The 27,588-nt window shown below is 37.4% G+C and overlaps 1 protein-coding gene across 25 annotated transcripts in view; it reads left to right on the top strand.

Moving 5' to 3' along the window:
• ESRRG (estrogen related receptor gamma) overlaps nt 1-27,588 on the top strand; it is a 401,788-nt gene that overhangs the window by 339,179 nt on the left and 35,021 nt on the right. For all 25 annotated transcript variants that reach the window (XM_061475106.1, XM_061475098.1, XM_061475113.1 and 22 more), the window contains 2 exons: nt 9,119-9,229; nt 13,728-13,889. In XM_061475106.1, the coding sequence (XP_061331090.1) occupies nt 9,119-9,229; nt 13,728-13,889 (273 nt within the window). The remainder of the gene's footprint in view (nt 1-9,118; nt 9,230-13,727; nt 13,890-27,588) is intronic.

Raw genomic sequence — 27,588 nt, 5'->3', positions numbered from 1 at the left:
ACTTTGTCTAAAACACAAATATCTGTTTCTTCAGAAGACTTCTGTGGGTGGGACTGTGTGCCTTGTTAAAGGCCATTTATAAAATCCCTTCCTGGGAAGGTCATTTTGAGTGGATCACACTTGAGTTCAAAATCACATGACTTTTAATCAAACACACACTGAGGATTTAAAGTTGCAACATTTCCATTTTATGCACTGGTTTAGTCTGTGACTTGAACGCTTCTGGTATGTATAAGGATATATGTGCAGACACACATACGTTTGCACAATGATGAGCTGTGTTAGCTCTTAGAAATACCCTATTTCAATACCCTCATTTACCTCTGCTTTCAGAAACATTGCAGACAGATAATTAATTCTGAACTAACAATGATTTTGCTGTATTTAGTCTCTGAGTAAACATTTGAAATTAATTTTAAGGACACATCAGCTACATTCCTTAATACTGGGGGGTGGTGGGAGCAGAAGAAAGTACTGCAAGACCCCAAATGAAACCCTGTTGTGAAACTCCTATTTAATCCTGACAAAAAATCACAAAATAACAATACAGAAGACAAAATTCTCACATTTTGGGTGAAAGCAAAGCAGAAATATAGGAATACCTGTAACATTTTCCAAGCCCACATTTTCATGTGATGTGGATGCAGGCATCACCAAAAAATTGGGTTTAAAAGTACCCCTTTTTTTAGCATCAAGTTGGCATGAATTCATTAAATTACTTTAGATAGTCTAGTTTTCAGTACAATATTCTGTAGCTAAATCTGATAAAGTTTACTTAGACTATAAATTACAGTAAGGTACAATGCTAATTATGTGTTAGCCCTAACTAGAGGCTGAGTCATGGTGTAAGTTTCTTGGGCTGTTTTCCTGTTGTGCCACTTGGTCTAGATTTTGCAGTGCCATTAAAGAGCATCATGTAGAAGAGAGAATAACTTCAGAAACATGCTGTTCCTTTTGAGGAACCTTGAAGGATGAATTGTGAAATCGATGAGGTTCCACAAATCATTTTACTCTTTAAAAGTATTAAAAAATTGGGGAAGAATTGCTTAGTGCTTCACCAACAAAAGTATGGTTAATACTCAATACATAAATATGAGAAAGATTGCGGGGATAGTTAGAATTGATATGGGTATGCTAAGAGAAGAGGCAAAGTGTTTCAATGAATAGGCCTTGGAAAAGTCCAGACTTCTGTGAGAACACATACTTTTGTAGTAAGGCCAGGTTAGATTCTACTGGCAGTACAAACCCACCTTAGCTGAAAGATAAGTCTCTTTTACTTTGGGACATGAGCATAATTTGAAAGCTAAATTTAGCTCACCTTGTACAGTTCAGAACAGAGTGGCTACTCCTTGAGAAAGATGAGAAAGATTTTGTCCAAAAAAAAAAAAGAAAAAAGGAAAAATAAAAAGAGAGAAAAGGATAGTAAAACAGAAAAAGAAAGAAAAATAACCAAACCGAACAATAAAACTGAGCCAAAGCAAATCAGGGGACATGCTTGCTAGCGTAAGCAACTTAATATTTCAGTCAATTGTACATCTGTTTTAAAGCTGTAGTATGAGAGCAATCCTTTAGTTTCCTCTGGTTCTGTTCCAGCAAAATGAAATCACTTCCTCTAAATAGAAATCTTAATTCTGCACAAGCTATTTTCAAGATATGATTTTATCTGTTTCAACTCACATTATTAAGAGCTTCCCTATGACTTCTGGATCTCAGATTAATTCCAGAATACCACATCATCCAAGTCACTAACTGAAATATTAGGAAACAGCACATTATTGCATCTGAAAAGGGTATTGAGATCTTGATTCATGCTACTGGTACTTCACAGTCTGATTATTATAGTGCATTTCATTTTGATCTTCCCATCTCTCTTGAGAGTCACCAGCAAACGGTCCAGAACTTCAGTTAGACTTCTTTTCTATTAGAGTTGTCACTAGCATAGCTGTTGAATTCTTTATAAGCTCTGGTGATGTGATCTAGAATACAAGCCTGCTTTTGACCTTCAGGCATTGGTATGGCCTTGCTTAAACTTACTTTTTGACCTTTTTGTCTCCTGGCATTCCAAGCCTTCTCCTTGGATCATAAGCCAAGCTGACTTTCCCAGTCTTGTCACCTTAAAGTAATGGTTACAAGTGTATTGATGCAGTAATGACTTCACAGCCCCACAAGCTCCACTTCATTAAATTGGTTGTAATTTGAACTCTGAAACAAGATAGCATCTTGTGTAACTGTATTTAAATAAATTAAAGTAAGAACTGTGCTGTTTAGTTAGGGAAAGGTTGCCTTTATTTATTCTGATGCCTTGTAAGCAATTATTTTATTCTTACACCTTGCATAGCAAATAATTCACTTAAAATACAGCATATACTATCATATTGTTATGATAGAAAAGCACACTGATGTGAAATTTAATGGTGCAATTAGCAACAGTGTTTTCTATGTTATTCATAAAGCTTTTGCAGTATTTTATACCGCCTCCCACTTATTAGTATATTGGTAGTCCAGATGATGTGGAGAGAAGTATTATATGATGGTAACTGTTTCATTTCAGAAATGTCAGGGCTTTATGTATTCAGTCTTCATTCGGCATTGCTTTTCCCTCAGAGTTTACAACTGTGCACATTTTGCTGCAACATAAGCTTTTCCTCACTTTGTAAGTTCTTATGTGAGGTATGAAAGGCATTCTTTTGCAATATTCAAGGTCTAATAATGGGTATTGCATGTTTAATGCAACAGTTAGCTGCCCTGGGTTTGTTTGTTTGTTTATTTGTTTATTTATTTTCTTTCTGCACATTCACCTCTTGTTGAACAGAAATAAAAGTTTCAAGGCTTGTCAGCATCAGTTTATAGATAGCTGTTTAAAAATAATGAGATATTGGGCATTGTAAGGCTCAGGGCTGTCTTGCCAGACTCATTTATTTCCGTTCACCTTTTGTCAGAATTGCAAGCAGAAGACATTCAATTAAAACTTGTCACCTGTTGCCTGTGACCTAATTTGTATTTGTGAGTGTCACAGATTAGGATACTGAGCTTCATAGGGAACCATTGAAACATGTAAAGCGATGGTGATACTCTTAAGCATTTCACGCTGCATTTTCTCCATGTGAACATCTTTGTTTATGGACCATTCTTCAAGGGAAATTACTTGGGCTAAGAAATAATATAATTTATTTATTTACATGAAATCTCATTTGCATGGGAAAACTAAGTGGATTTTCTTCATGTTCTTTTATGTTTTAATGCATAAATGACAGAGCACAAAAATTCAGCATGTAGATGATTAGTTAATGCAAACTTAATGTTCCTTTCAAGAGAGGTTGAGTACTGAGCTGTGTAACACATCAGTTCTATAGTCAAACTGAAACAAAACCCCCAACCTTTGGGCTTGAACCAAAGAGATTTTTATTTTCAGTTCCTGTGCCAGAATTTGCCCTTCTCATCCCCTCTTCCCAGGACAAAAATGGGTTTTTCAAACCGTTGCTTACATTTGGTTGACTAGAAACATTTTCCACGATTAAACATAAGCAAAACCTGGAATGAAGGATGAGGTGGAAACGCTTGTTCCACGAAAGAAGTCTTTGATTTTTCAGCCTGGAAAAAGTCACTAAATAATTGGCCCAATTCTTTTTTACTAATAAACTGTTTGTTGTGAATCTTTGTTAAATTAAACAACTTACAGGCAAAGAGCAAGGTAGATATTAAAGTAATAAACATTGTTTTGCCTTTCAAGCCATTATATGGGCCAGTTAATGATCTGAATTGTTTCATAGGCACCTCTTGAGGACAACCAGTTTACCCCATATTAACAAATACTTTTTGGTACTGACTGCATGTATGGTAGGAGGACGAATTTTAGACTTCCTATGCTGCACTAAATAATGTGTTTAGTAGTGCAGATAGCTATCAGAAGACAAAACACTAAAGCCTTCCCCTGCTAATTGTTAATTCAGGTGTAGATCTGGAAAGCTTTAGTGTAAGTCATAGCTTTTATCTTCTTTGATGACTTAGAACTCTCTTTTCAAAATATTACCCACTAATGGACACATATTTTACATCTGTAGCAGAATTTTTACCTGCATATGGTATTATCCAAACGCTTTGTAAATTCATTTCAGAAGCTCTCTGGCATCTTTATAATTCAGCACATAAAACAAAGATGCAGATCCAGAAGCAAAAATAGCTCATATTATCTTTTTTCTTCATGGTGTGTTATTTCCTGCTTGTTTCTGCTCTATTGAGAGAGGTCTTTTGTGGTTTAAATAAGAAGGATTTTTTCCACTATGAATCTTTCAGACTGTAGGATTAATGCACTGGCTTCACACTTCTCTAATCCAAAACTACAAAGACTACTGAATTGTCTGAAGAGTAACTAGATGACCATGCATTCTTAAATCTGCATACATTATATCTCCATTCATGGTGGAAAAATCAACTAGTTTTCCTGCTCTGTGTGAATAAAAGCAAAACCCAGGGTTCAGAATGTTTACCCAAGCTTACTCAGTAATCTTACAAATAGGCACAGTATGTTCAAGTAAACTGGAACACTCTCTCAAGATACTGTCCAAAACAATGGCACCAAAACAGCAGCAGTGTAGAAGATACCTTCATGTAGGGGGGATGGAAAGGGAGCAGAAATTGGAATTTCTTTAGGAAGTCAAAATTGTGTGTTTGATATACTGGAAGGTACAGAGGGAGCTTTGATTATTCAGATATTAGTTCATATTTCAGTGAATTAGATTTATTTTTTCTGAAACAAAAAGCTCTCCCAGGTTATAGGTAGTAGTTGATTTCTTACAGGCAGTCCTGGTGTTGGTAGGTCTAGATTTGAAGGATAAGGCTAAAGCCTTCCATGTTAGATTGAGGATTTCCAGGAACTATAGAGCTCTGTGAGAAGGATAAGAATGTTTGTGGAACAGGTGGACAAATGAACAGTAGAGACTTGTAGCCAGGCTAAGAAGGAGGGGATGAGAAAGGAGAGGTAGATTGTGAAGGAGTAATTAGTATGCTTGGATATGTATGGAATGGCTTGGATATATGGCTATATGTATGTATGGCTTGGATATGTATGGAAAATGAGATGGCATGGTTAAACAGGATTATCACACTAAGGTGAATTGCAAAAAGAATGATGTATTGGGGTAAGGGCAGTCTTTTTGATTATATAGCACTGGTCATAGGGGGTACCTGTCCCACATGAAGGCTTCAAGGCAATGTGAAGAAAGGACTACAGAATAGGAATAATTGTGAGAGAGGAGCAGATAAGGAAATACAGAGAAAATGGAGAGTTCAGTTTGCTTATGTTAAGTTTGTTCAGATTGAAGTACCTGATAGGTACCTCATTTTGTACATCATTGGTACACTTCAGTTATTTTTGTGCAAGATTGTCTTGGCACTTTCTTTTTACAGTAAGTGCCCAATATAATTTTGTTGTGTGTCATAGAAACCGTGCAAAGGATATCATAGACATCTCATATAGAAGCGTATCATAGAAATCATGCAAAGATTGTGTGAGGAGCCAGGAGGTAAACCTTTTTTGTAGAAGCTTATGTAGTGACTATATGACCTTTTTTTTTTTCCTTAAGGTCAGCTGGAGAAATTCTTATGTTGTATTAGTATGTGTAAATGCTTTCTTTTAAAAACGTGGCTATTCCATTGATTTACATAGATTCCATCTCTCCATGTATTACAGTTCTAGTCTAATCCTTATCTTCCAAGCTTTGTAAATTGCACAAGAATGTGACTACCCATCACTCCTGAACAGATGAGTCCATGTGCTTGTTTTAAGAAGTAAACTGAACATGTTTACTTGACTGTTGAAAGTAGCTGGTATTGTAAGTGGTAGCAAGCCTGTTCTTTCCGTTTGTCTCCTGCAGTCATCCCTGTTCTTTTTCATTAGGGATTTTGGGTTTGTTTTTCTGTTGAAGAATTGGAAACAAAACTGAGCATTGGGGAACGTGTAGAATCAACTTGCTTGTCTTCAGTGGAGCTTCATTCAGTGACATTAATGGCTGGTTGAACCTTAAACAACTGAAATGATAATAGGTACAGTGCAATTTATTTGGAGATGTGACACAAGTTTATATAGGTGAACTGGATGTCTGCCTTTTCACTTTTTGAGGACTGATGCAGTGAGTGAACTGAGATGCTGAAGATGCTGGCAAGCCACATGCACAGCAGAGCCAAAGCAGAGACCTTCTTAACTTCTCCCTTTATGCAAGCTAGGTGCCACAGTATTCTCCTCAGTCATCTGAGTACAGACTATGTGTTGAATTACAGCAATTACTTCTGATGAAGATGTTGAGATCCTCCTGCCCCAAATTAAGATCTTTGTGGACAGAATTGGTTTTCTTTCTTCCCTTTGTTTTTCTAGCAAAGAAAGCATCAGCTATTACTGTTTTGAAAGCAGATAAATGCATCTGTATGTTAGGGATTCTCTCATACAAGCTGTAGGAGTTACAGGGGAAAATGCATGCGTATACACAGGAACCTTAGGATTTCATTTTGCTACCTGCCAAACTCCAAAGTTTTTATGGTATGTCAGATGGGTATACTTTCTTAAGTGGTGTCTTCCATTGTATTTACTCCTGTAAAGCCTCTTGGGAAGTAAAATACCAATTTGAGTGTGACAAATCATCACAAATTGATTCTAAACTAGCTACTTTGTAATAGTACTAGGAATGAGGAAAGCTTAGGAACTAAACCAATGGTAACGTCTGTATCAGTTTTATTGAAAGGGTTATACACCTCTGATTTATAGTCTCTTGGTATTATGTTGTCAAAGAATGCTTTCGCCTTAAAATTTGAATTAGTTATGCTGTAGATTTAGGTAATTTTAAAATACAGTACTGTTATTCCCCAGTTCTTTAGTGCATTGATGATGTATAGCTGTGCTATTGTAACATTTCTCTGTATTTCCTCCCATTTGAGTACGAGTGGCTTGAATGTGTATTTCAGCAAATGCGAAGGAGGTAGAAAAAATATTAATCTCGGTCAATTTATATTATTTTAATTTAAGCTTTTGTTCCATTACTTTCTGATTAAACATACTTCTGTCTGATGCTATCCATCTTTTATTACTATGAAATCTGCTCCCAAGCAGAAAGAAGGATGGCATCTGAATTATGCAGAAATAATTTTCTGTCTATTTTTCCTCAAATGCTGGCCAGTCTTTTTCATAATCCCAGCAATATTACATGTGGCTTCTTCTAACCCTCTGTGCATTTCTGAATACTCAGCTGTCAAACCTTGCTCTTTGCTGTTTGTTTTTTATGGTGGTATATTGTCCTGAATGTCATGTGCTTCAGGTGTAGCTCAAACTCCCAATTCAGGGGTGAAGAACACTGAGTTATCATTAGCTCTGAAAAGCTTTGGACTTTCAGTTTTTAAAGTGGTCTTGTAGTTCCTGCATTTCCAAGTGTAACTCTAAAAACAAACAAAAAAAATAACCATGCTTTGTTGATCAGATCACCAGGAATTCTCTCAAATAGCTTAGACCATAAATCAGTCGCAAGTTTGGTAGTAATATAGGCAAGTACAATAAACAAGGTGTCATTTATAATTATACACTGACCTGTTTGGGTATGCAATCGGTTGGGTTTATTATTTATATAGTGTGATTCACAGTATAACTGGTAACATCTGACGAGAAATGTAACTGAATCATAGAATCAGCTAGGTTGGAACAAACCTTTAAGATAACAAAGTCCAACCATTACCCCAGTACTGCCAAGGCCACCACTAACCCATGTCACTGAGGGCCTTGTGTGGAACCAGAAGAATTTTTGGCATTGGGTTTCTGGCTAGCTGGCAAGATGGCTTTTCTTCACCAAAACCCAGTCCATCCTCTGGTTTGTGAGGATGAAAGAGGACTGACAGATGTTTCCTGGTAACTAGACTGTTCTACTAGTGCAGGTTCATGGGCAGCACTTAAACTCTGTGCTGTATTCTCCTTGCTGTGCACAGAAACCTTAACTTCTTTCGTGGTGGATTCTCTGCTCTTCAGAAGCCAGTTGTAGAGGTATTTCCTGTGAGGGGAGGTATGAGGGAGATGGGAATTATTAGAGTAGGGCACAATAATGGCAATAGAAAAGATTGAGGGAGGAGGGCTAAACAGACAATGAAAAGCAAAGTGAGAAAGTGAGCTGTACTTCATTGTATCACTCAGAGAGATCATTGATATTTAATGTGATCTTGTGTTCTTGTCTAGTTAAATCCATGTCATGAGAGACAAATTTTGTACTTGGTATTTATTACTTGTCCTGTTGCCCTGCGTATGTGCCAGGTTTTTCAACTTCAGGGTTATGTTACTGCTTGGTTATACTGGCATTTGTCCTGGTTGTCTGGAAATCTGCCTGGGTGACTCAGAAGGAAATAAAAATACCTCATTGTTTTATAGGACCTACCATCTTCTCCCCCCCTCCTTTTTTCATTTTGTCTATGAGAGCAGCTATAGCTTGTTTCAGGAAGGTAAACTCTTATCTATCTGTACAAAGCAGGTAGCAGAATGCTTTATTGAAGCAATGAACACTATGGAGGTACAACACAAATGTTATTTCATCATTGATGACATCTAAACGCACAGCCATGCAATTTCTTTCAAACCCTCATGAGCCATTTTGGGTCTTTAAGCCATGTATATGTTCTTATTTCGCTAACAATAATGTTCTGGCCATTCTAATCCATGTTAATTAAGGGCATTGGTTTTGACTGTCTACAATGTATACAGCACTCATTGTTTCTAAAGTTCCAATTCTCTGTTAGCCTTGTGTATCCATGGTGTTTGTTGCAGCTTTGATCTTCTGCTTCTGGCAAAGACAACTTAAGATCAGACCCTTTCAAATGGAAACCAGATTTGTTAACTCTTTTAATAATATGTAAAAATAAATAAATGGTTTTAAATGAACAGGAAATTGTGTTGTATACTTAGTCTTGCATGTGTGAAAATCTAAACAGCTTGCAAATACTTTTAGTGCTGCTTTCCCTTGCTTTCTAAAATTAATCTTTTGAAAAAAGCATGCATTTTAAATAAATATTGGAAGTGAGGAGATACAGGAGTGTTACCTGACAGGCATCCTCATAGTATTTTTAATTAAATGTTTGCTTATTTTTCCCAACATAGGTGTCCGCCTAGACAGAGTACGTGGAGGTCGCCAGAAGTACAAGCGCAGAATAGATGCAGAGAATAGCCCATACCTGAACCCTCAGCTAGTTCAGCCAGCAAAAAAGCCATGTGAGTACACCAGATATACAGAATTTCTCTTTGACCACAAGCTATCAACTCACAGCTCTGTTTGTTAAGCTCTTTCTGACAGGGACAAGGATTTGGTCAGAAGGTATTACCATGAACGCTATATCCATTCAGCTGTTAACATAATTCTGTTTTAAATATGCTCATCTTTCCGAAGTGGAGTTGAACAAAGAATAGTTTTACAGGTGGAAGTGTATAAAAGCATGGTTTATGCAGTGCAAATTTTACGTTTACAGTTTATTTTCAGTGGTACATAAAACGGTTCATACTGTCCTCATTAGTTCATTGAAGCTTCTAGTTTCAGATTTCACAAGAATGTGATTTTTGTAGTTTTCACTAGCTAAATGAGTTTGACTGCTCAACCTCCCAATGAAAATACATTAAAAGCCTCATTAATTTATACCTTTAGATTAATACAGTACCTAGCATTAGATTAAAACAGCAATATGGCACACTAATAACAAGCATAGATTGGTAGTTTGGGCTCTAGTACCCTCATGGATTTTTTTTGCTTTGTTTTGTTATGTTTTAGTAATGTCCTTGATTGTATCTCACCAGGCTGAAATTAAGAGAGAGATGATCATCTCATTGCTAAAATACAAGTTCCATCCTCTTTGCGATTAACTAAAAATAGTTAGGGGTTTTGCTTTGCAGCTTATATAAACTCAAGCAGTGACTGTACTAATTCCATGAAGTAAATTTAATAGCATTATAGCTGTAGTGCAAGAGGCTAATGTATTACCCCGCAAAGGCATACGCGCTGTATCAAGTGTTATAAACTCTTCCAAATGAGAATACATACATCCTGTTGCTCCTGCTGAGAAGTTTCATTTGATCCTAAACTAGAGAAACAAGCCAGAGAAGTAAGGAGGCTGGACTCCTTTTCTCCCATTTGCCTCTGCTCCTGTGCCTCTGACAACACACATGTCAGTTTTAGGCTCTTGAAAATACCTGACTGTATGGAAAATGGAATCTCTTTCTGTTCATGCTGGTAACGGTTGGACTTGATGATCTTAAAGGTCTTTTCCAACCTAGCTGATTCTATGACTCTGTGTTCCCCAGTAGGGGACAGTGCTGTGTACAATACATTGGAGCATATGGGGATCTGGAGAGCAAATAAACAGTCTTTGAACTGTAAGTAAAAGGGCATTTTAGCTGTGTCAAAGAAAAAACAGCCAGTTTTACATAAAATTAAGGCTTAAGTGAACATATGGCATAGTTTCCTTTTGCCTTTCCAAAAAACATTATGCTGATTATATTCCTTCAATTGTCCAATCTGGCATCTTCTACTCAGCCTCCATAAGCTGTCCCAGTGTTCTGTAAATACAATCTAGGGCTGCACTAAGCAGATTTTGCACATTATAATAAAAACTTTTTGATAATACAATAAAATTTAATAAACTCTAATGCTTAATTTCATTAGAGGTTTAGTTTTCCTGGGTGCACAGATTGTCAGTTTTTCATTTACTTGATACTGTCATTGAGTAGAAATGTTGATAGCTGGGCATTCCAACAAAGCCAAGACCAAACAGGCAAAAAGAATAAGAGAATAAATCCAACCTCAAAGTCCCAACCCCTTTAATATGAACAGAGGTTAGTGCAGTTGTACTGAAACGCAAGAATCTCTGTGTAAACCCAAGATCACTCTAAAGTAGTGCATTGCATTACCTTTAAGACGATAACTACACCACTTTCTGTAAGCTCTATTTGTCTGAGATACCTAACCTCCTTATAAGCCATTACTCATTATCTCCCTTCCCTTTCCTTAGCTCGTCCAGTTATGAACATTTTTGTACCAAACATTTACAAAAATGAATTTTCAGATCCTTGCCAGATGAGTGTCAAGACTTCAAACAGTTGAATCAATTTTGTGTGCAAGTAGCCTGGGAGATTTTCTGGACCGTGGCAGATAATTTGTGTATAACAAGGCACAGGAATAAAAATTGGGTTCTAGTGATTCTAATTAGGGAAACGTTAAATAAGATTTACCTCGAAACAGGGCTCATGGCCATTCAGTTTCCTGAGTGATGGAGCTTTCTGGGTACATTCAAAATCTTCCTATGGTCTACATTTGTGCATGTGCCAATACATGTAGCTTTTCCCCCAATAGGGAAAAAGCAGGGGTTTAGAGGATCTCTCTTACACCTGCTTCTGGTGCCTATTGCATTTTCCAGCTTCACCATGGAGTCTAATGGCCTGTCTATAGCTCTTGTTGGTTGCAAAAGTAAAAAGAATCTGAGCTTTTGCAAATCCAGAGTCAAAATATACAATATTCCTAAATCATCTACAAAAAGCTATTGGTGAGGAACCTAATAAAAAAAGGAAAAGAGGCTCTTTGACCATTTCCTTTGTTTTCAGGAAAAAAAACCAGAACTTGGACCTGTGAGTGCTTCTTCATTCATTTATCACTGACTATAGACCCACAAAGTTGAAGTCCTCAGCTACATATGTTTTGCTGTTAAGAAACTCTCATTTATTTATCTTTTTCAATGCTGGAATTTTCAGTACTGGAATTTTGAATAAGCAGTGTTATCTTTTCTCACTTGAAAAACATTGTTTTCTGTGTGAAATTAAACAGGATAGGAAAAGACTGTTTAAAAAATAAGTTTTGTGCAAAGGCTGTTTGCCAATATAAGTTAAAACTACCATCTGTCATCTTTAAGTAAGAATAGAATTCCTAATTAATCAGTTTGGTAATCAGTAAAATATTGAGATCAAGAATTACTCCGTTGGCATAGTTCCTGTAGTTCATATAAAGCAGGAATATATCCCCTTGTAATAAAACATTCCTGACGTGATGGTTTCTAGTTGGCTCTTCCACTTATTTTATGAAGGGCTAACATAAATCACAACTTCTGGCACACAAATTTGGAATAAGGCAACACTTACAGATGTGGTGGATCAGGATTGAGGAGTCTGTCTCCCAAAAGAGCAGTAGAGTGTCAGAAATATGAATCAAGCTGGTATTGGATGGAAATCTTTCATGGGCTGGTAGGGAGCCTCTCTGACACTGGGGCAAGTCACATCCCAGTCAACTTCCACCGCAGCTCTGTGTGGTCCATCCTGTGGCTTATGTGCAAGAGGGGAAAGTGGTCTAATTCTGGCAGCTTTCTCTACAGTCAGAGAATACTTTGCACCTTTTCACAGTTGAGTCCCATTTATATCAAGCCCTTTAACTCTCTGTCCTAGATCTGCATAAATTCACGAAAGGATGCCATTTGGGCTTTAAATTCTGGTGGTGCATTTGGGGTCACAAGATGTAGCTACCCTGAAAAGTAAAAAATAAGTATATTGGGAAGTATTGGAATGTATCCTGTAATAGGAGGCTTAAGGAATTGGACCCTTACTTTGTTTTTCGTTCTGCCTTCTAAGAGTAACAAATCAGGCTTCTATATAGAGAGATTTCCATTGTTCCTTCACATGGCATTAATGCTCATTTTATGTTTATCCTACTTATGGAACATAGAATAGCAACACTCTTGTAAATCTTCCAGGCTCTTCTACTCTTTTTTTTTTTTCCCTCTTCACTTTTTCTTATAATTTAATTGATTACTCCGAATAGATTTCTCAAGTCACCTGAATGAAAAAAACAAATATTAAACACATGAATGAGAATGCTATATAGATAAAAATAACCAGTATGTGACTATGATGAAGTATCATTCTTTGCACAAAACCAGTTTTCTGAGGAAGTGTCTGCATTTATTGATAGTTTCCTTAGTTTTACACTCTTTGTTCTCATTGATTTTAATAGCTATTCCTGACTAAAAATGAGATGAGATCATTAGTCTGTTTTTGTACTTAGGCTAGTTTTATACATGATTCTAAATTCAAATGTTTCACTGAAAAGCAAATATAAGACAGCACCCAGCTTTTCTCACAGCATAGACCCCAAGGAGTACAGATTAATTCCTAACATTTCAGTGGGGAGGATACCCACAATAGAAGGTGTACGCGATAATGAGCACTGAGAAAGTCCTGAGACCATTGCAGCAGTTTAACAGTGACATCTAAAATAAAGAACTGGAATTGCTGACAAAAGTCACATATTTCAGTGAATGACTTATTGCTTATTAATGGCTCAAGAAATACACCTGCTTTTGGGGATGGGGGTGTTGCATGTAATTAGAGGAGGGCAAAACTTTCCTATTAACACAGTCCAAAATACATTATAATGCATGAAATTTTTCTACAAAATTATTAATTTCTACAAAAAAATTAATATTAGGAGGTGATCAGGTATTGTACATTCCATTACATTTATTATCTTAAGGAGATACATGTCTAGTGTGATAAAAATCATTAGTGGATCAGAATTATTTGTGCTGTGATGCTTGTAGAAGACATTAAGTTACAGTACAGTTTAATTAGGTCCAGTATCTTAAGACAAATTCATGTGCACTTTGGAATATGAGCCATGTGTTTGACAAGTGGAATGATGCTACTGGTGATCTTGTACTGTTCTGGACCATTTTTGCAGATAACAAGATTGTCTCCCATTTGCTGGTGGCTGAACCAGAGAAGATCTATGCTATGCCTGACCCCACTGTTCCAGACAGTGACATCAAAGCACTTACCACTCTTTGTGACCTGGCAGACAGAGAACTGGTGGTGATCATTGGATGGGCTAAGCATATTCCAGGTATGAAAAGTATTTATTGCAAACATACAACATACATAAATCATTGTTTGGGTTATTCTGTTCTGGTAAAAATTACATTTTGTTCTTTCACTACAATGCATAAAGTTTTCTTAAGGCTCCAGATGATTCACATAGGATGTTGGTTACATGATAATATATTTTACTTTAAAAATATATTTAAAAATAGTATTGTTGCTGTGAGTGTTACTATGTTAAAAAGTTTTACATGCTGCTTAGTGATTTTTTTTTTTTTTTTTATGTATTACTTCTACTAAGATAAACTCACCTTCCTCTCCAGAGCATTAGCCTGCATTAGTATGAAGGGTAGTGTAAGTCCTTTCCTCTGTACTAACCGGATTCAGCAGTAGCTGTATCTGAGTCTGGTTCCTCTATTACATAAATGCAGCACTCTCTTATACTGACCACAGGAGGTTCAGAAATTGACTTACATGTTGGCATGGCACAGAGCAATTGTTCTTTTCACTGAATGAATTGAATCATACCAGCAATTCAGTAGAAAGAACTGAACTGTACCAAAAGGTATCTTACAGCTTAGTACTCCTTGGTCTGCGTGAAATGGGCTGCGATCTACATCACATAAATGTGTCGATATATAAGAGCTGATTGGCACTCCTGTTAGCAAGAAAAGTGGGGGTCATCAAAAGCAGCAATTCAGAAGATGAGTGATTTCTTCAGCTCAGATTTCAGATATATTCTGGTTTCCCCCCAGTATTTATTCTTGCTCTGTGAGCTAGCAGACAAACTTCTAGAGCGTCTCCAAAGGTTCTCAGTTTGTCAGCTTTCACAAATGGCAAATTCACACAAAAAAGGTTGGCTTTTTTTCTTGTTTCTGAAGGTACTTTTTTACTCCAGCAGAGGAATGAGCAAGTTTGGTGTGTTTTCATCAGCTTGCTAGTTTTCTAGTTTTGATAGTGGACCCGTATGGAGCATAAGAACAGATAACCTTTAATTCCTCTGAGTAATCAGACATCCTCATTTTAAATGTGATTTGGGGATACTTGAATAGTAGAATAAATAATCTAGTCAGTTTTATGTTTATCAGAGTTAAAGGTCTTTTATTTCTGGTATAAAAAGAAATCACAAAGAAATAGTCTTCCAGGTTTTTTCTCACTTGTGCTAACCAGCACAAGGCCTCAGTTCTTCAGGTATGTGCTTTTAGGTATATTTTTTGATACATCTAAACACTAAGAAAGCATAAGAATAAAATAATTTGTACATTTATGGAGCATTATTCTACTTCAGATTAGATACAACAACCTGCAAACTCTAAAATAGTCACTATGCCGTGCAATTGAAACGCAGTCATTTCTCTGTGCCACAAATGGTGTATAAACAAGCTTTTGTACCACAAGCAGTGTTTTTCTGGTACCCTTAACTTATTTCTGTCTCCTTAAACTAGTTTGTCTTTATGCTTTCAATGCTACAGTAATTTCTTTAATCAAATTGATGGAAGTCCCTTTCCCAGCCCACACTGAAACCAATTTATTGGTCATGATACGCCAGCTATGTTGCTAACAGTCGTAACGAACTGTCAGGCAATATCGCAGTGAAGCTAATTTGAAGTCATTAGGTGTGCAGCATTCAGGCAACAATTTGTTACAGTGGTTAGGAACACAGCTGACATTTCTGAATGGCTTTGTTCAGAGCAGTTCTAGATGAGCCCAAGCAAATTGTAAACTCATTTAAACATCAGTCTGTATTCTAGTAGATACTTTATCTTATGCTGGTTGCTAATAAAGCACCCCAAATTAAGTAGAAATGAATTAAGTAGGTGAGTTTGGGTTTCATCTTTGGAAGATACCTAGATCACCTTAACCAAAATAAGAGTAGCTCTCAAAGAACTCAGTTGTGCTCCATAATAGTTGCAGGGGAACTTCAGTTGGTTTTATTTGTGAATATATCTGTAGCTTTGATTTGGCTGGAGGAGTAGGAAGAGCTGAGTGATGAGACTGAGAATCCTTTAAAATAATGGCTTTGGTTAACATGGAAAAGGTATTGGATGCTGTAAACTGGCCTTGAAAATTTAAAGTCTGTGATCTGAACTAGTTGAGGAACATTTTTTTTTCCCATGAAGCAGCTTTCTGTTACAAGGTAAACTCAAAACCACTCCTGCTGTGGTAAAGTCGCTTGCTAAGTTTACTCACCTGACTGTGTTTAGGAACAAAAAGGCAAAAAAGACCATCTTTTTATAAGCCTTCTGGTAACAGGGGGCAGTGATAAAAACTGTGCTTGTTCTCTGCCATTTGATCACAAAAATCAGAATACAAAAGTAGACATGCTAAACTGCAAATGTGATGAGCTTTTCTAGCTCTGTTTTGAATGATGGAGCACTGCTGAACTTGGACTGCCTGCGCTCAGCTAATGTCTGGCATGCAACAACTTGTAGAAGAGCTTGGATTGGTGCTAGCTGACTGTTTTCTAACCTAACATATATTACTGTGGGCAGAAACAGAACAGAACTGGGAAAAGGACGAGTTGGGAAATGGGTGCAAATTGCATAGAAGTTCACTGTAGCTTGGTGGACTAAGTAAATCCTTGGTGTAAATCTCTTGGTATCGATTAATTATACCAGTAGTGAATTTGTGCCTAGCACAGCAAAGCAGCAATCAGCAGATCTTTCTTTACTATAGTGATTTCTTCAGGTTCAGTATAATTAAAGGCCCTTATATATCAGGTGCTTAATAAGTAATAAAGATCTTGACTGTAAAGCATTTCAATTCAAAGTAAAATTTGTCTTTGTGGAAGAAACCAAACTAATGTTTTTGCTGTTCTAACAGAATGTCTTTTAATGAAATTATCTGTAAAAGGTAACAGTGCAATATGCATTCTGTCCTGGGCAACCATTTCCCATTGTGGTCATAGACTAAAAATCATTTTAAAATTGTACCAAGTTCGTATGTTTTTGATAAAATTATTAGTATTTTTGTGCTATTGGAAACATTTCAATAGTTGCTTTTATTGAACAAAAAAAGTCTATGCCATCTACAAAAGGAAATATTGAAAGAAAAATATATATGGAAAGCCTTTATCAGTAAATAGAATTAGTCTCCCTGCATTTATAAATCAAATAAATGGGAAGTGTGTTGTTATGAAACATGACCATGGCTTATCTGAAGAAGAAAAAGATCACAATGGCATTAGGAAATGCTTGACTTTAGTTAGGGGAGCGTAAGGGCGCAAGAACAGATGATGGTGCCCTAATAGCCCTTTTTAAGAATGACAGGGCCCCGCCATTAGCATCCTTTTATATCCTTGGAAATTGCTCATGCCTCGCTTTTATGGTTCCTATCTGCCTGACTCTTTTTTATTTCTCTTTCAATTTCATCCGCGCTCGGATAAGCGCATGCTAACACAATATGATTGAGCTGTAAAATGGAACGCTGTCGCCTCTAATCTCTTTTATGTAGATATGGAGGTACTTCCACACTCCACTTCATTCTCTCTCCATTGTTGGCCTTTTTAGAATGTGTTGCCGAGTAATGGAGGCTCAGTCAAATATTAGATCTACGTTTCACAGGGTGTGATAAGAAGATTATCAGCCCAACAGTCAGATCTATTGTTATTCTTTGTGTCAGATTAAAATATTCTGATGTACTGTAACTTCGTTAGTGAAATACTGAAGGTGCTTAGGGAGAGGCCTATGCTGCTTCATCTCCTGCCTGATGAGACAAAACCCCTATTAACTGAACTAAATAAATTGTAAATAGATCCATGAAGCCTCTGCAAGACTTGCCTATTTTATTCCATTTTATTTCATTTTGTTTCATTTTACTTACCTTTTAAATAAGAGAGACCCACTTAATACAATATTTACTGGTGATTGAATTTCTGACCCTTTGCATCATATTTTGGGGAGATTCCATTTTATTTTGGTTGTGCATTGGAGTAATTAAACTCTTCTCCAATACGGGGTGGATTTCTGCTGATACCTGGCCATAGCATCAGAGTTGTTTTAGCACAATTTCTTTACTGTAACTATCTCATTGACATTCAGCAAAAGTGGGCAATGTTCTTTTATATTAAGTGGAGGCAGGAAACATTAAGCTCTTAAAAATGTGTATAACAGGAAGCTAAAAACAAATTGTTCTCTGAAAAATTTGTGTGCATGAAAAAACATCAAACAGACCATAGAAATCAGCTTTTTGCACTTAAAGTGAATAATCTGTTTGGAAATAGTAAATCAGACTAATACATCAAAAGTAACTGGTTACATTATTTAGTAAAATAAGCCTGCTTGTCTTCGGCTGTCCCTGTTTTGTCAGGAGTAACTGTGTTAAAGGGAATAGTTAGAGATTGATAACTGCCACTGGTGCTGGTATTGAAAACAGAAGGTATGGTTTTGATGGAGCAAATCCAAGGATGTTTTGAATATTTTAGTGTTAATGTTTTATGAAACATTACTGTTCCAGCATACTCTTTGTGGAGGACAATATTTAAGCTTTCCTTTCTAAAGCAGCTCTCAGGGGGGTAATTTAACATTCTAATACTGAACAAGAACATGATTTGTTGCAGAGTCGTCATTTCTAAAATGCCATTTTCGCATCATCTGTTTCAGAAATACCACACACACACACAGGTAAAAGTACAGAGAAAGTTTGACCATAATCACTTTTAGAAAGCTAATGTTCAAAAAGCATGAGAGCATACATATATGGTACATCCATACAGACATGAATTAGATATATATGTACCCATTCTCTTGCATGTACTTATTTCTGTATCTATATCTTAATGGACATACACCTTGTATTTAAATGATAGAGAAAAAATGCTGAGTGTTACTTAATGGTAGTATTCACATTGGTAGGACTTTGAAGACGAGCTGAAATCATATGTTGGAACTATATGGTGTATGTAATCACATACATTGTAGCTATAGCCAGCATCCTGTTTGTGCTCAAATCCGTCTCTGGGTTATTACTGGGACAACTGATACAGAATCTCAGTTCTGCAAGGGGGAATAGCTGTCTTCCTGTACCACGCTCCTCCTCACTGCTTTAGAAATCATTTCTATTGAGGCTGAGACCTTCTCTAGTCTCTTGTGCTAAATTCAGGACCATTTCAGACAACATGAGGACTCCTACAGTTCTGTCACAAGAGTGCCTGTCCCTCCACAGACCTGTGAACATGTAGATGCAGCATTTATTGCTCATGTAACATGGAATGGAGTATGAGCTGGTTTGTGCTAAGAGGTTTGTAGTAATAATAACTTGAGCCTCCTGGGGAATCAGGACATCCTGCCCTTTACCAGTGTGCTCTCTTGGACACTTTGCACGTTCTCTTTGCCTTCTGTTTATCAAAAGCTCACTATCTGCTCTTCTTCTAAGTCCTTCTGCAAACATGCACTAATTATGGAAATCAGACATGCTCTTTCTATGATGGAGATGTTGAACTTGCAACTTGTATGACATACATCCTCTGAGGCAGACCCTTCCCTAGGCCTTACAGGTAGAGATTCCAGCCAAAAGGTTTCTCAAGAACTACTGATTCCAGGAGCTTTGTCACTAAATTGTACAACATGGGAAATCGGCAATTGACTGTCATTTTTGGTTTTGAGTATTAAGCATGGTCAACCACCCAACACTGTCAGTGTTTAGATCACCATGTTGATCCAAGCTTCTCTGGGCAGAATGAACAGCAGCTTGCCTAAAATGCCAGGAGTTCATCTATCCTGTCATTTGAAATGCGAGGAATGATGGCACCCTTTTTGTCTTAGGAAGTAGTGTCGCAGAGAAAGTCTAAGTGATTTTGCAAGGCAGGAAGGAGGAGGTGGGATTTCCAGGATAATGCATGAATAAACACATCCACAGTATCTTAGCATTTTCAAAACAAAACAGGGATCTGCATTGTAGTAAAAGGTAGATACAGAAAAGTCTGTGTGCTTATTTTAAAATTACTGAGTATATCCACCTGAGATATGATTGCAGACTATTCTTGATGGATCTGTTACTGAAGTAAGTTCCGAGATGCCAGCTGATTTCAGTACAGAAGAGTAGGCTTTGTGTGCAGCAAGATATGTGCACCCTCTTGGTGTGTCTGCTAATTGGAAAAGGCTGGTTCCAGTTCAGTGCTGAGAAAGCATTGGAGAGGTGAGGAGGCTTCTAGTACTGCTAGGCATAGATGTCATGGTGTAAAAAGAGCACTTTCATTTCCAGAATAGTCACTTTGGCATTTTTTTACTAGCATCAAATGAAAGAATATAATCCCAGGCATATAAACATCTCATCACCTGCAAATTATTCATGGATATAAATGTACAGTAAGACTCTTTTCAAAAGCATCTTGAACTCTTGCTAGTTTTTACTTCAGAATCCCTGTCTGTTGAAAAAACTTGTTTAATAATAATAATCATCACCAAAAGCAAAACAAAACAAAAAATCAATTAAGAGATAACAAAAGAACTTGGCACAGTTCTTTCACTTAAAAAATGGGGCTCTTAAATGTTTTACATAAAAAATAAATTTCAAACTCTTCATTAAATCACTCTTTTCTCAAGATCAGAATTAAACAGTGACTTTACAGTTCTATTAAGTTCTCTTTTTATCCATGCACAAGTACTTGACTATTCCATCCCAGTGACTGTCTCCTTTCCTTTTTGAATCAGTCCTCTCCCTCCACCCATGCCCCCAACATGCAAACTGTACTGTCTGGCTGTTGCTTTTTTTTTTTTTTTTCCCAGTGTCTCCCTTTATCTGCCTCAACCAATCTCCAAATGAATGCATGTCTATCATGGCCTTAGCTTTGACACTCTGGATATATTGATTAATAGTTGCCCTAAGCTCCTTTTAGCAAATCAAATTTTCACTTTTAGCAAGGATTTCGCCTCTGATTTATTCAGCAAAGTGAAATGCACTAAATTGACTTTGACATTCAGGGAAAATGGCTGAAAAACAAAGAGGGGAGGAAAGAGATATAAATTGTGTGGCAGCTGGAGACTTCAAGCATAAAAGAGGCAGTTTTCTATAGAATATCACTGGTTAATTTGGAAACACGCATTTAACAGGAGTGGAAATTATTTTCTTAAAATTAGATGTTTTTTAAAGTGAGGATTTGGTATATTATAAGGTTTACTTAGCAAAATGCAATATATTCAACCCCAGTGCGTCACTTGCTAATCATGGTGCAAGTGTGGGATCCACTTTTGTTGCCACTAATAATTATTATGTTAAATGAGAGACAAAGAGGTTTCTGAGTAGTTTTATAATGAGGTACTAAATTGGTAAATATCTCCCTACCATTGCATTATGTTGCTCACTCCTGTGGCCCTTTAAAAATAAGAAATGATTAATAAAAAGAGAGCAAATCAACAGTAATGAATGCCAGTGCTGTTCATTTTCATTCTGTAAACAAAAATGGCGATTATTTGATTCTTAAATGCAGGAGCATAAAAAGATGTAGCAGCCATTCCCTATTATTCTTCTAGCAAAATCAAGAGTGTTGTATTACCCTGGATGACTTGTAGACTGACTTACACAGCCTGCTTCCTTACTTGCAAACATTTTATTACTGAAATACCACAAGGCAAAAAATACACCTTTGTGCATTTAAAAGTGGTTGAACTTCATGCTGAGTAGAAGAAAGGAGAAGGAAAATAAAGGAAAAGATATTAATCTGTTAGCACATCTGGTTTTTTTTTTTGAGAGAGATGTGTAAGAAAATGTGAAAGAAAAATGTAGGAAACGGCTTGGGTTTAGTTAGCAATCAGGCATTACAACAAGAATATGTAAAAAGAAATACATATGGTAGTTTCCTCAGTTAATCTGCAGAGACAAACCCAGAGCCCTCAGTAGGATCAGTTGCCATGGGTGTACAAGTCAAATGTGCCATGCCAGCCTCTGTTGTTTAAGGATCTGGCCCGGGAGGGATAAACCCCCATCAGCAGTCAGCATATCAGCGGCAGCTGAGAGTTATGTTTGTCCCCTGTTTGTACTCACCACCTCAGGACTTTGCAACAATGTGCAGAATTGAGCTTTCAGCAAGTATTTCCACTTAGAGGACAACAATCCTCACCTTTGTTTGTGTGACAAACGGGTTTACTAGATTAGGTCTGTGTAAATTGCAGATGATTCAGTAACAGTTTTCTTCCTTCTGAGCCAACAAGGAATCAATCTTATTACCAGGGTGTAGGAAGTCTAAATGTAGCTTAACCTTTTTTCGTAAGCAAGCTGAATCTGAGACTTCAGCAATAACACCCTTTTGCAACTGGGACAGCATCTGGAGTGCCATACAGGATATAGGTGGACACATTAGATTTTCAGGCATGTTAAAGTCATTTAACATAATTTAGTTCAACTGCCAACCATATTAAAAGACTGCCAGTTAAGAGCATACTGTGCAAAAGAATTCAAACTTCCAAAATAGTCTTCGAGCCTATTTCCTTTCCCAAACTTTCCCTAACTGTACAATTTATATGTCAGAGATGGCCAGCTTATTACAGGTAAGTGTGGCCACAAGGCAGAAAGATGCCTTGCTCAGAAATGCATTAAGGAAGAAGGAATGAATCTTTACTTTATTCTTTAGGTAAAGAATTTGCAGCAGTGCCAGGTGCTGCAGAACTGAGGCTAGCATTTATGTTCTCTAAATATGACGACTTTATTTACAGGCCTCCTCTCCCCTAGAAGAATAAGGCTTTTTTTCAGATTCAGAATTTAAAGAACAAATATTTAGGGGGGGGAGGCAGTTTTAAAATTCCTGAAAGCTTTGTTGGAAATAATATCATAAATGTTGCATATATAAATTGGCCTGTGAAAGGTTCATAGCAGATGCTGGGAATGCAGAAGTAAAATTAGAGCAACATAGCCCCCTTATGGCAGCCATTTAGTCAGTTTTAAACTAAGCAGGTGACTTCCTCATCTAACCAAACACAGCCAACAGAAATATATTTGCTTTGTTATGGGTGAGGAGCAGCTTTTCAGTTGTGTGTGTTGATGCTGTAAATCCAGGATGGGATGAGGGAGGGGAAGAAGAGCCAGTTGCTCAGACTGGATTTAGAGCAGACAGGTCTCCACCTGTATGACTGGGTCAGCGACACAGGATGGTCTAATTTCCTAAAGTCAGCTGAGACCAGTTAAATACTGTAATTCTGAGGATGCCTCTACTTTCTCTCTGGATGAGTTCGGCTTCACACCTGCTTAACCTACATTAGAATAGGATTAATTACTTTGAATTGCAAGGCCCCCTTAGCCAGTAAGCACGTTTCTGGCAGGGCACATGGTGACCTGGGCCTGGTTATATATAGTATAGGAATAGCAGGGGAGCACCTGGCTTGTAATGGGCTTGATCCAGCCTGATAACATGATCAGCAGTTTATAAAAAATGAGTGTGCAGTAGTCGCCTTCTGCATCAGCTGGATCATACCAGAGCTTTATGAACTCGTGTCTTCACTGCTAGTAAGCTTATTTTACTGTGCAGTGCTCCATTTATGCACGCACATGTATATACATACATAGGTGGAGAAAGAATCCCAAGAAATGCAGGAGACACGGAATCTGAAGAATGAAGATACTGAATGCTCTTAATTACTTGCATGAAACACTTATTGGCTATAACTTTTAAATCAGTTTTACATGTTATTTTAATTGTCTCCAAATTTAGTACTGTACATTAGGCAGGAATATTTGGGTAATTTTCAATACAAGAAAAAACTGTGCAACCTTCCTTTCATTTGAAAACATGTTCCATAAAGAGAAAGTTCTCTGACAGTGTTGGTTTGCCCGTGGTATTTTCCATCCCAAGCTTGCGAGGCATGTATTAGAGATGAGTGGAAATTTTACAGTACAACTCGGAACTTTCTCCCCAAGATGTTTTTATCTGCCATGTTGTGCACCATCAGCTTCAAATCAGCTGCATTATCAGTTGAGGTGAAATCAAATATTGAAATAAGATCCAGCTACAGGCACAGAAGGTTTCAAGGTCAGTGAAAATGGCACTTGAAAAGTAGAGCCAGCTAACTTAACCAGATCCTGACATGTTACACATGAGAACGCTATGGCAGAGTTGTGATGAGAGTGGACAAGAGGCAGGGGCAAATCTGCTGTTGGAGAGATTAGGAGCAGCAGTTTAGCATGTAATGGCTGCTGCTCATGTGTATGTTCAAAGTTGCACCTAATGGTATAAATACATCATGATATTAGCAGGTTGCAGCATGTAGAGATTTCTTCTGACTATGCTGTAGCATCATGCCTGCCTTGATGAGCAGGCATTAGACTCCAAACTCACGATGATTCGAGCTATATCCAGTAGCCCGTGGAAGTTACCTTAACCCTTGTGTCTGTCATTAATTAACTGTGCTTGCAGTGTGAAGAATTTTGAGTCCTTCTCCATATCAGTCTCTTGTAGAAAGCCATTCTAGTCTGCGATTCCTTCTTCACTTTTTACTACTTTGAAGTTTCCCAGAGATAGAGTTAACTATTCTGTAGATTCGGGAGCGCATTGCTTAGTGGCAATGAATCTTCAGCTGCAAATTTACCATGCAATATGCATTGTGAATTCCAGATGATCTTCATTCAGTGAAATTGGTGGGATATATTTTGAAGGGGGTTTTTTGCATTTCCAGACTCCATTAATGACTTGTGCTGAACACTTTGCCAATACATTCAGTGCAGATTCGGAGTTCACAGTGATAGCAGGATTGCGCCTAGCACTTCAGTGGCGATGAGTAGCTTAGTGTGTACTGCAATCCTCGTGTGGAGCACACCATGGTTTCTATAATCAAAAGGCCACTGGCAAACAGGGTTCTTCAAAAAGGCACTCGGTAGGGAGTACAGGTAGAGCTGTGCAGGGTAATTCCATCAGTATCATAAGCCTACAGAGGGCAGTGTCTGCCAAGAGGCTTAGATGGGCATTTCGGGAGATAAAAGTCAGAGAAGAGGGTGTTGACAGGGAGTATTTGCATGCTCATAACTGTAACCCACCTAGCATCAATGACAGGCAAACAATCTTTCAGAGAACCTGCTTAGAGGAAAAAATTGCACCTAAAAAGAACTTATGATGGGAAGACAGGAACACAGGCTGCCAAGAGGCTCCTGAGTTCCAGTGCTTACAGCCAACACAAGTGAACTAGAATTTGCTATCAGTAGCTCCATGTACTGTCTCCGTGGTAGAAAGTGGTAGCTATTTTTATATTGAATGGCAACACTAAACAATTTAGAAGAAGCAGTGAAGTGTGTCCTACCCAATTAAAAAATACAGTGAGAATTTTAGGTAGGCAAAATGTAATTATTTCATTGGAATTTGACCAGGGTGCTTTTCCACTTTTAAAATAAGTATAAATTACATGAGCTGTAAAACTTTAAATTATGAAAATATTTTGAGGTCTTTGAGCATAGTAATTGGAGCTATATATTCAACTTTGGTTTTAACCTGACACTTCGTAATAGCTGTTCCCTAAAGCAAGTTTTGTTTTTCCCTTTTTTTCTTTACGTTATTGAATATCCCTTAGTGAAGCAAATTAGCAATCAGTCTGGAAAATATTTAAGTAGTACAATCACATTATTTACACAGACGTTTCCATTGTACAGACTTTTCTGTGTTCCCAAATATTTGTGGGATTACTTCCTCAGTTGTCAACATTAACACTCGAACCTTCAGTAAAGCTCTATATGAAAATCCATTTAGGCAAGTAGAAAGACTTTCCTTGATTTCACTGTGCTTTAGATCAATCCCTAAATATGAAGGTCACAATGTGAAACCTGTGTGGATCTCAGAGCTTTATTATTCGCCTTCTGCTTGACTTACCACTTTTGCTTAAAGGGGGGAAGAGGACCTTGGTGTAATTCCTTGCACAAAGCTTTTTTTGTCTTTCTTTTCCATTATAATAATAATAAGAATATAATAACTATTATTATTCCAGAGAATCCTACTCTGGAGAATTAGGGTAATTTACTGTAAGCAGAGTTAGAGTCTGCTCTTATCTAGAACCATATTTCAGCCCTTACAGGAACATCAGCGTCTGGCTAGAATGATAGAATGATTATTGTGAAATACGTTCTTTAACTGTTTATGTTATTGATATGGTGCAGATAAAAATCTACAGAAAGTCTGCATTTAGTATTTGGCAGGATTTTAAAACACATCCAGCATGCCTCTGGAAATAGGTGCTCTGATGCTGTGGCTACAGACAGTGATTCCAGTCACTCAAATCATATTGTCCAAACTACACTCCCCAGTTAACTTCCCATCAGGTTGAAGAATTACAGGTATTTATTCTGTAACTTTTTTACTGGTGAGCAGGGTTCTCTCCTGGGGTTCCCTAAATTAAAACCACTTTTCTTACAAAGTTTTTTTTCTCCTCACTCAGCAAAAGCTTTTTTTATCTTTGAGTTTTGCTCTTTGGCTTTTTGCTCACTGCTTTTTAAGGGTTGAAGGCACAGTAAGGCCTGTCCTGGTACTCCTATTGATACATTCGTACAGTGCTGAGGTACAGGGTCCATGTTATATCCATACTTGGCTCGTTATCCTCTTATCAAGCTCTTTGCATCCCTTTGTTTATTTGAGGAGACAGGAAGACTGTGTGAAGGCTGCTTAGTCAGGGATATCAGCGTTGTTGGCAGGGGAGTGATTGCCAGTTGAAAAACAAGGCATTATTGCTCATTTTTTCCCTCTTATTAGTTTGATTACATTTGCAAATCAAATCAATCCATCAGACATGATCAGGCCTCGTCCGCATTTTAAGGAATAGTAATCTCCGTCTAATAAGATGCAAATGTGTCACATCGGTAAGTAACCAATAAATCATCGTCTTGTCTTTGGCAATCATTAAATATCAGAACCAACAGTCAATTTTTAGTATTTTCAATTTGCGATATGCCGCTGGAATATAAAGATAGATGGACGTAATTACACAAACCAAACACTATTTCAGTTCATTCCAGACAGCAAATTTAGTGGAAGGTATAACTGGCTTGTCATCACACTACATTATTCCTGGCGGTTCATGCAAAGTTCACAGACAAGCTTCAAATGGACATTGCTTTTTTTACTTCCCTTAACAACATTCCCGCTACTACCACCAAACTTCAGTAAATGACTTGAAATGCTGTAGGACATTACTTCCATCGGTGCACAAAAAAGCACAGAAAGAGAAACATTATCCCTTTTCCCAGGCACCTTGTAGGTATGTAAGACTGAGATCCCAAAGTTTCCTAATACTCGCCATTTTTGCTCTTTCTTTCTCTTATTTTCCTTTTAGACAATTTAATCTGAAACTTCATTTTTTTCCACTGACAGAGAATACTTTCTCATAATTTTTTGCTAGTTAGCTCGCCTTCAGTGATTTTAGAACACAATGAAGACAAATCAGTGAGAAGCATTGGCATGCCAGCTTCATAGAATCATAGAACCAACTAGGTTGGAAAAGACCTTTAAGATCATTAATTCCAATCTTTATCCCAGCCATCCAGCCAGTTTCCAACCCAGCAAAGAATGCACCTATCCAGGCCATGAGCAGACAGTTTCTCCAGGAGAATGCTGTGGGAGATGGTGTCAAATGCCTTACTAAAGTCCAAATAGACAATATCCACATGTTCTCCCTCATCGGCCAAGCAAGTCACCTTGTTGTAGAAGATCAGGGTGGTCAAGCAGGACCTGCCCTTCATGAACCTGTGCTGACTGGGCCTGATCCCTGGTTTTTCCCTCTCATGCTTCCTCCTGTCTCCTCCTCCCATCCCCATATTTTTAA

The sequence above is a fragment of the Pezoporus flaviventris genome, unplaced genomic scaffold (genome assembly GCF_033815535.1).
Source record: "Pezoporus flaviventris isolate CSIRO_AGI_PZ_B2104156 unplaced genomic scaffold, CSIRO_AGI_Pfla_v1 ptg000083l, whole genome shotgun sequence".
Lineage (NCBI taxonomy): Eukaryota > Metazoa > Chordata > Aves > Psittaciformes > Psittacidae > Pezoporus > Pezoporus flaviventris.
The sequence above is the reverse complement of the archived record's forward strand: the minus strand, read 5'-3'. Positions and strand labels throughout refer to the sequence as shown.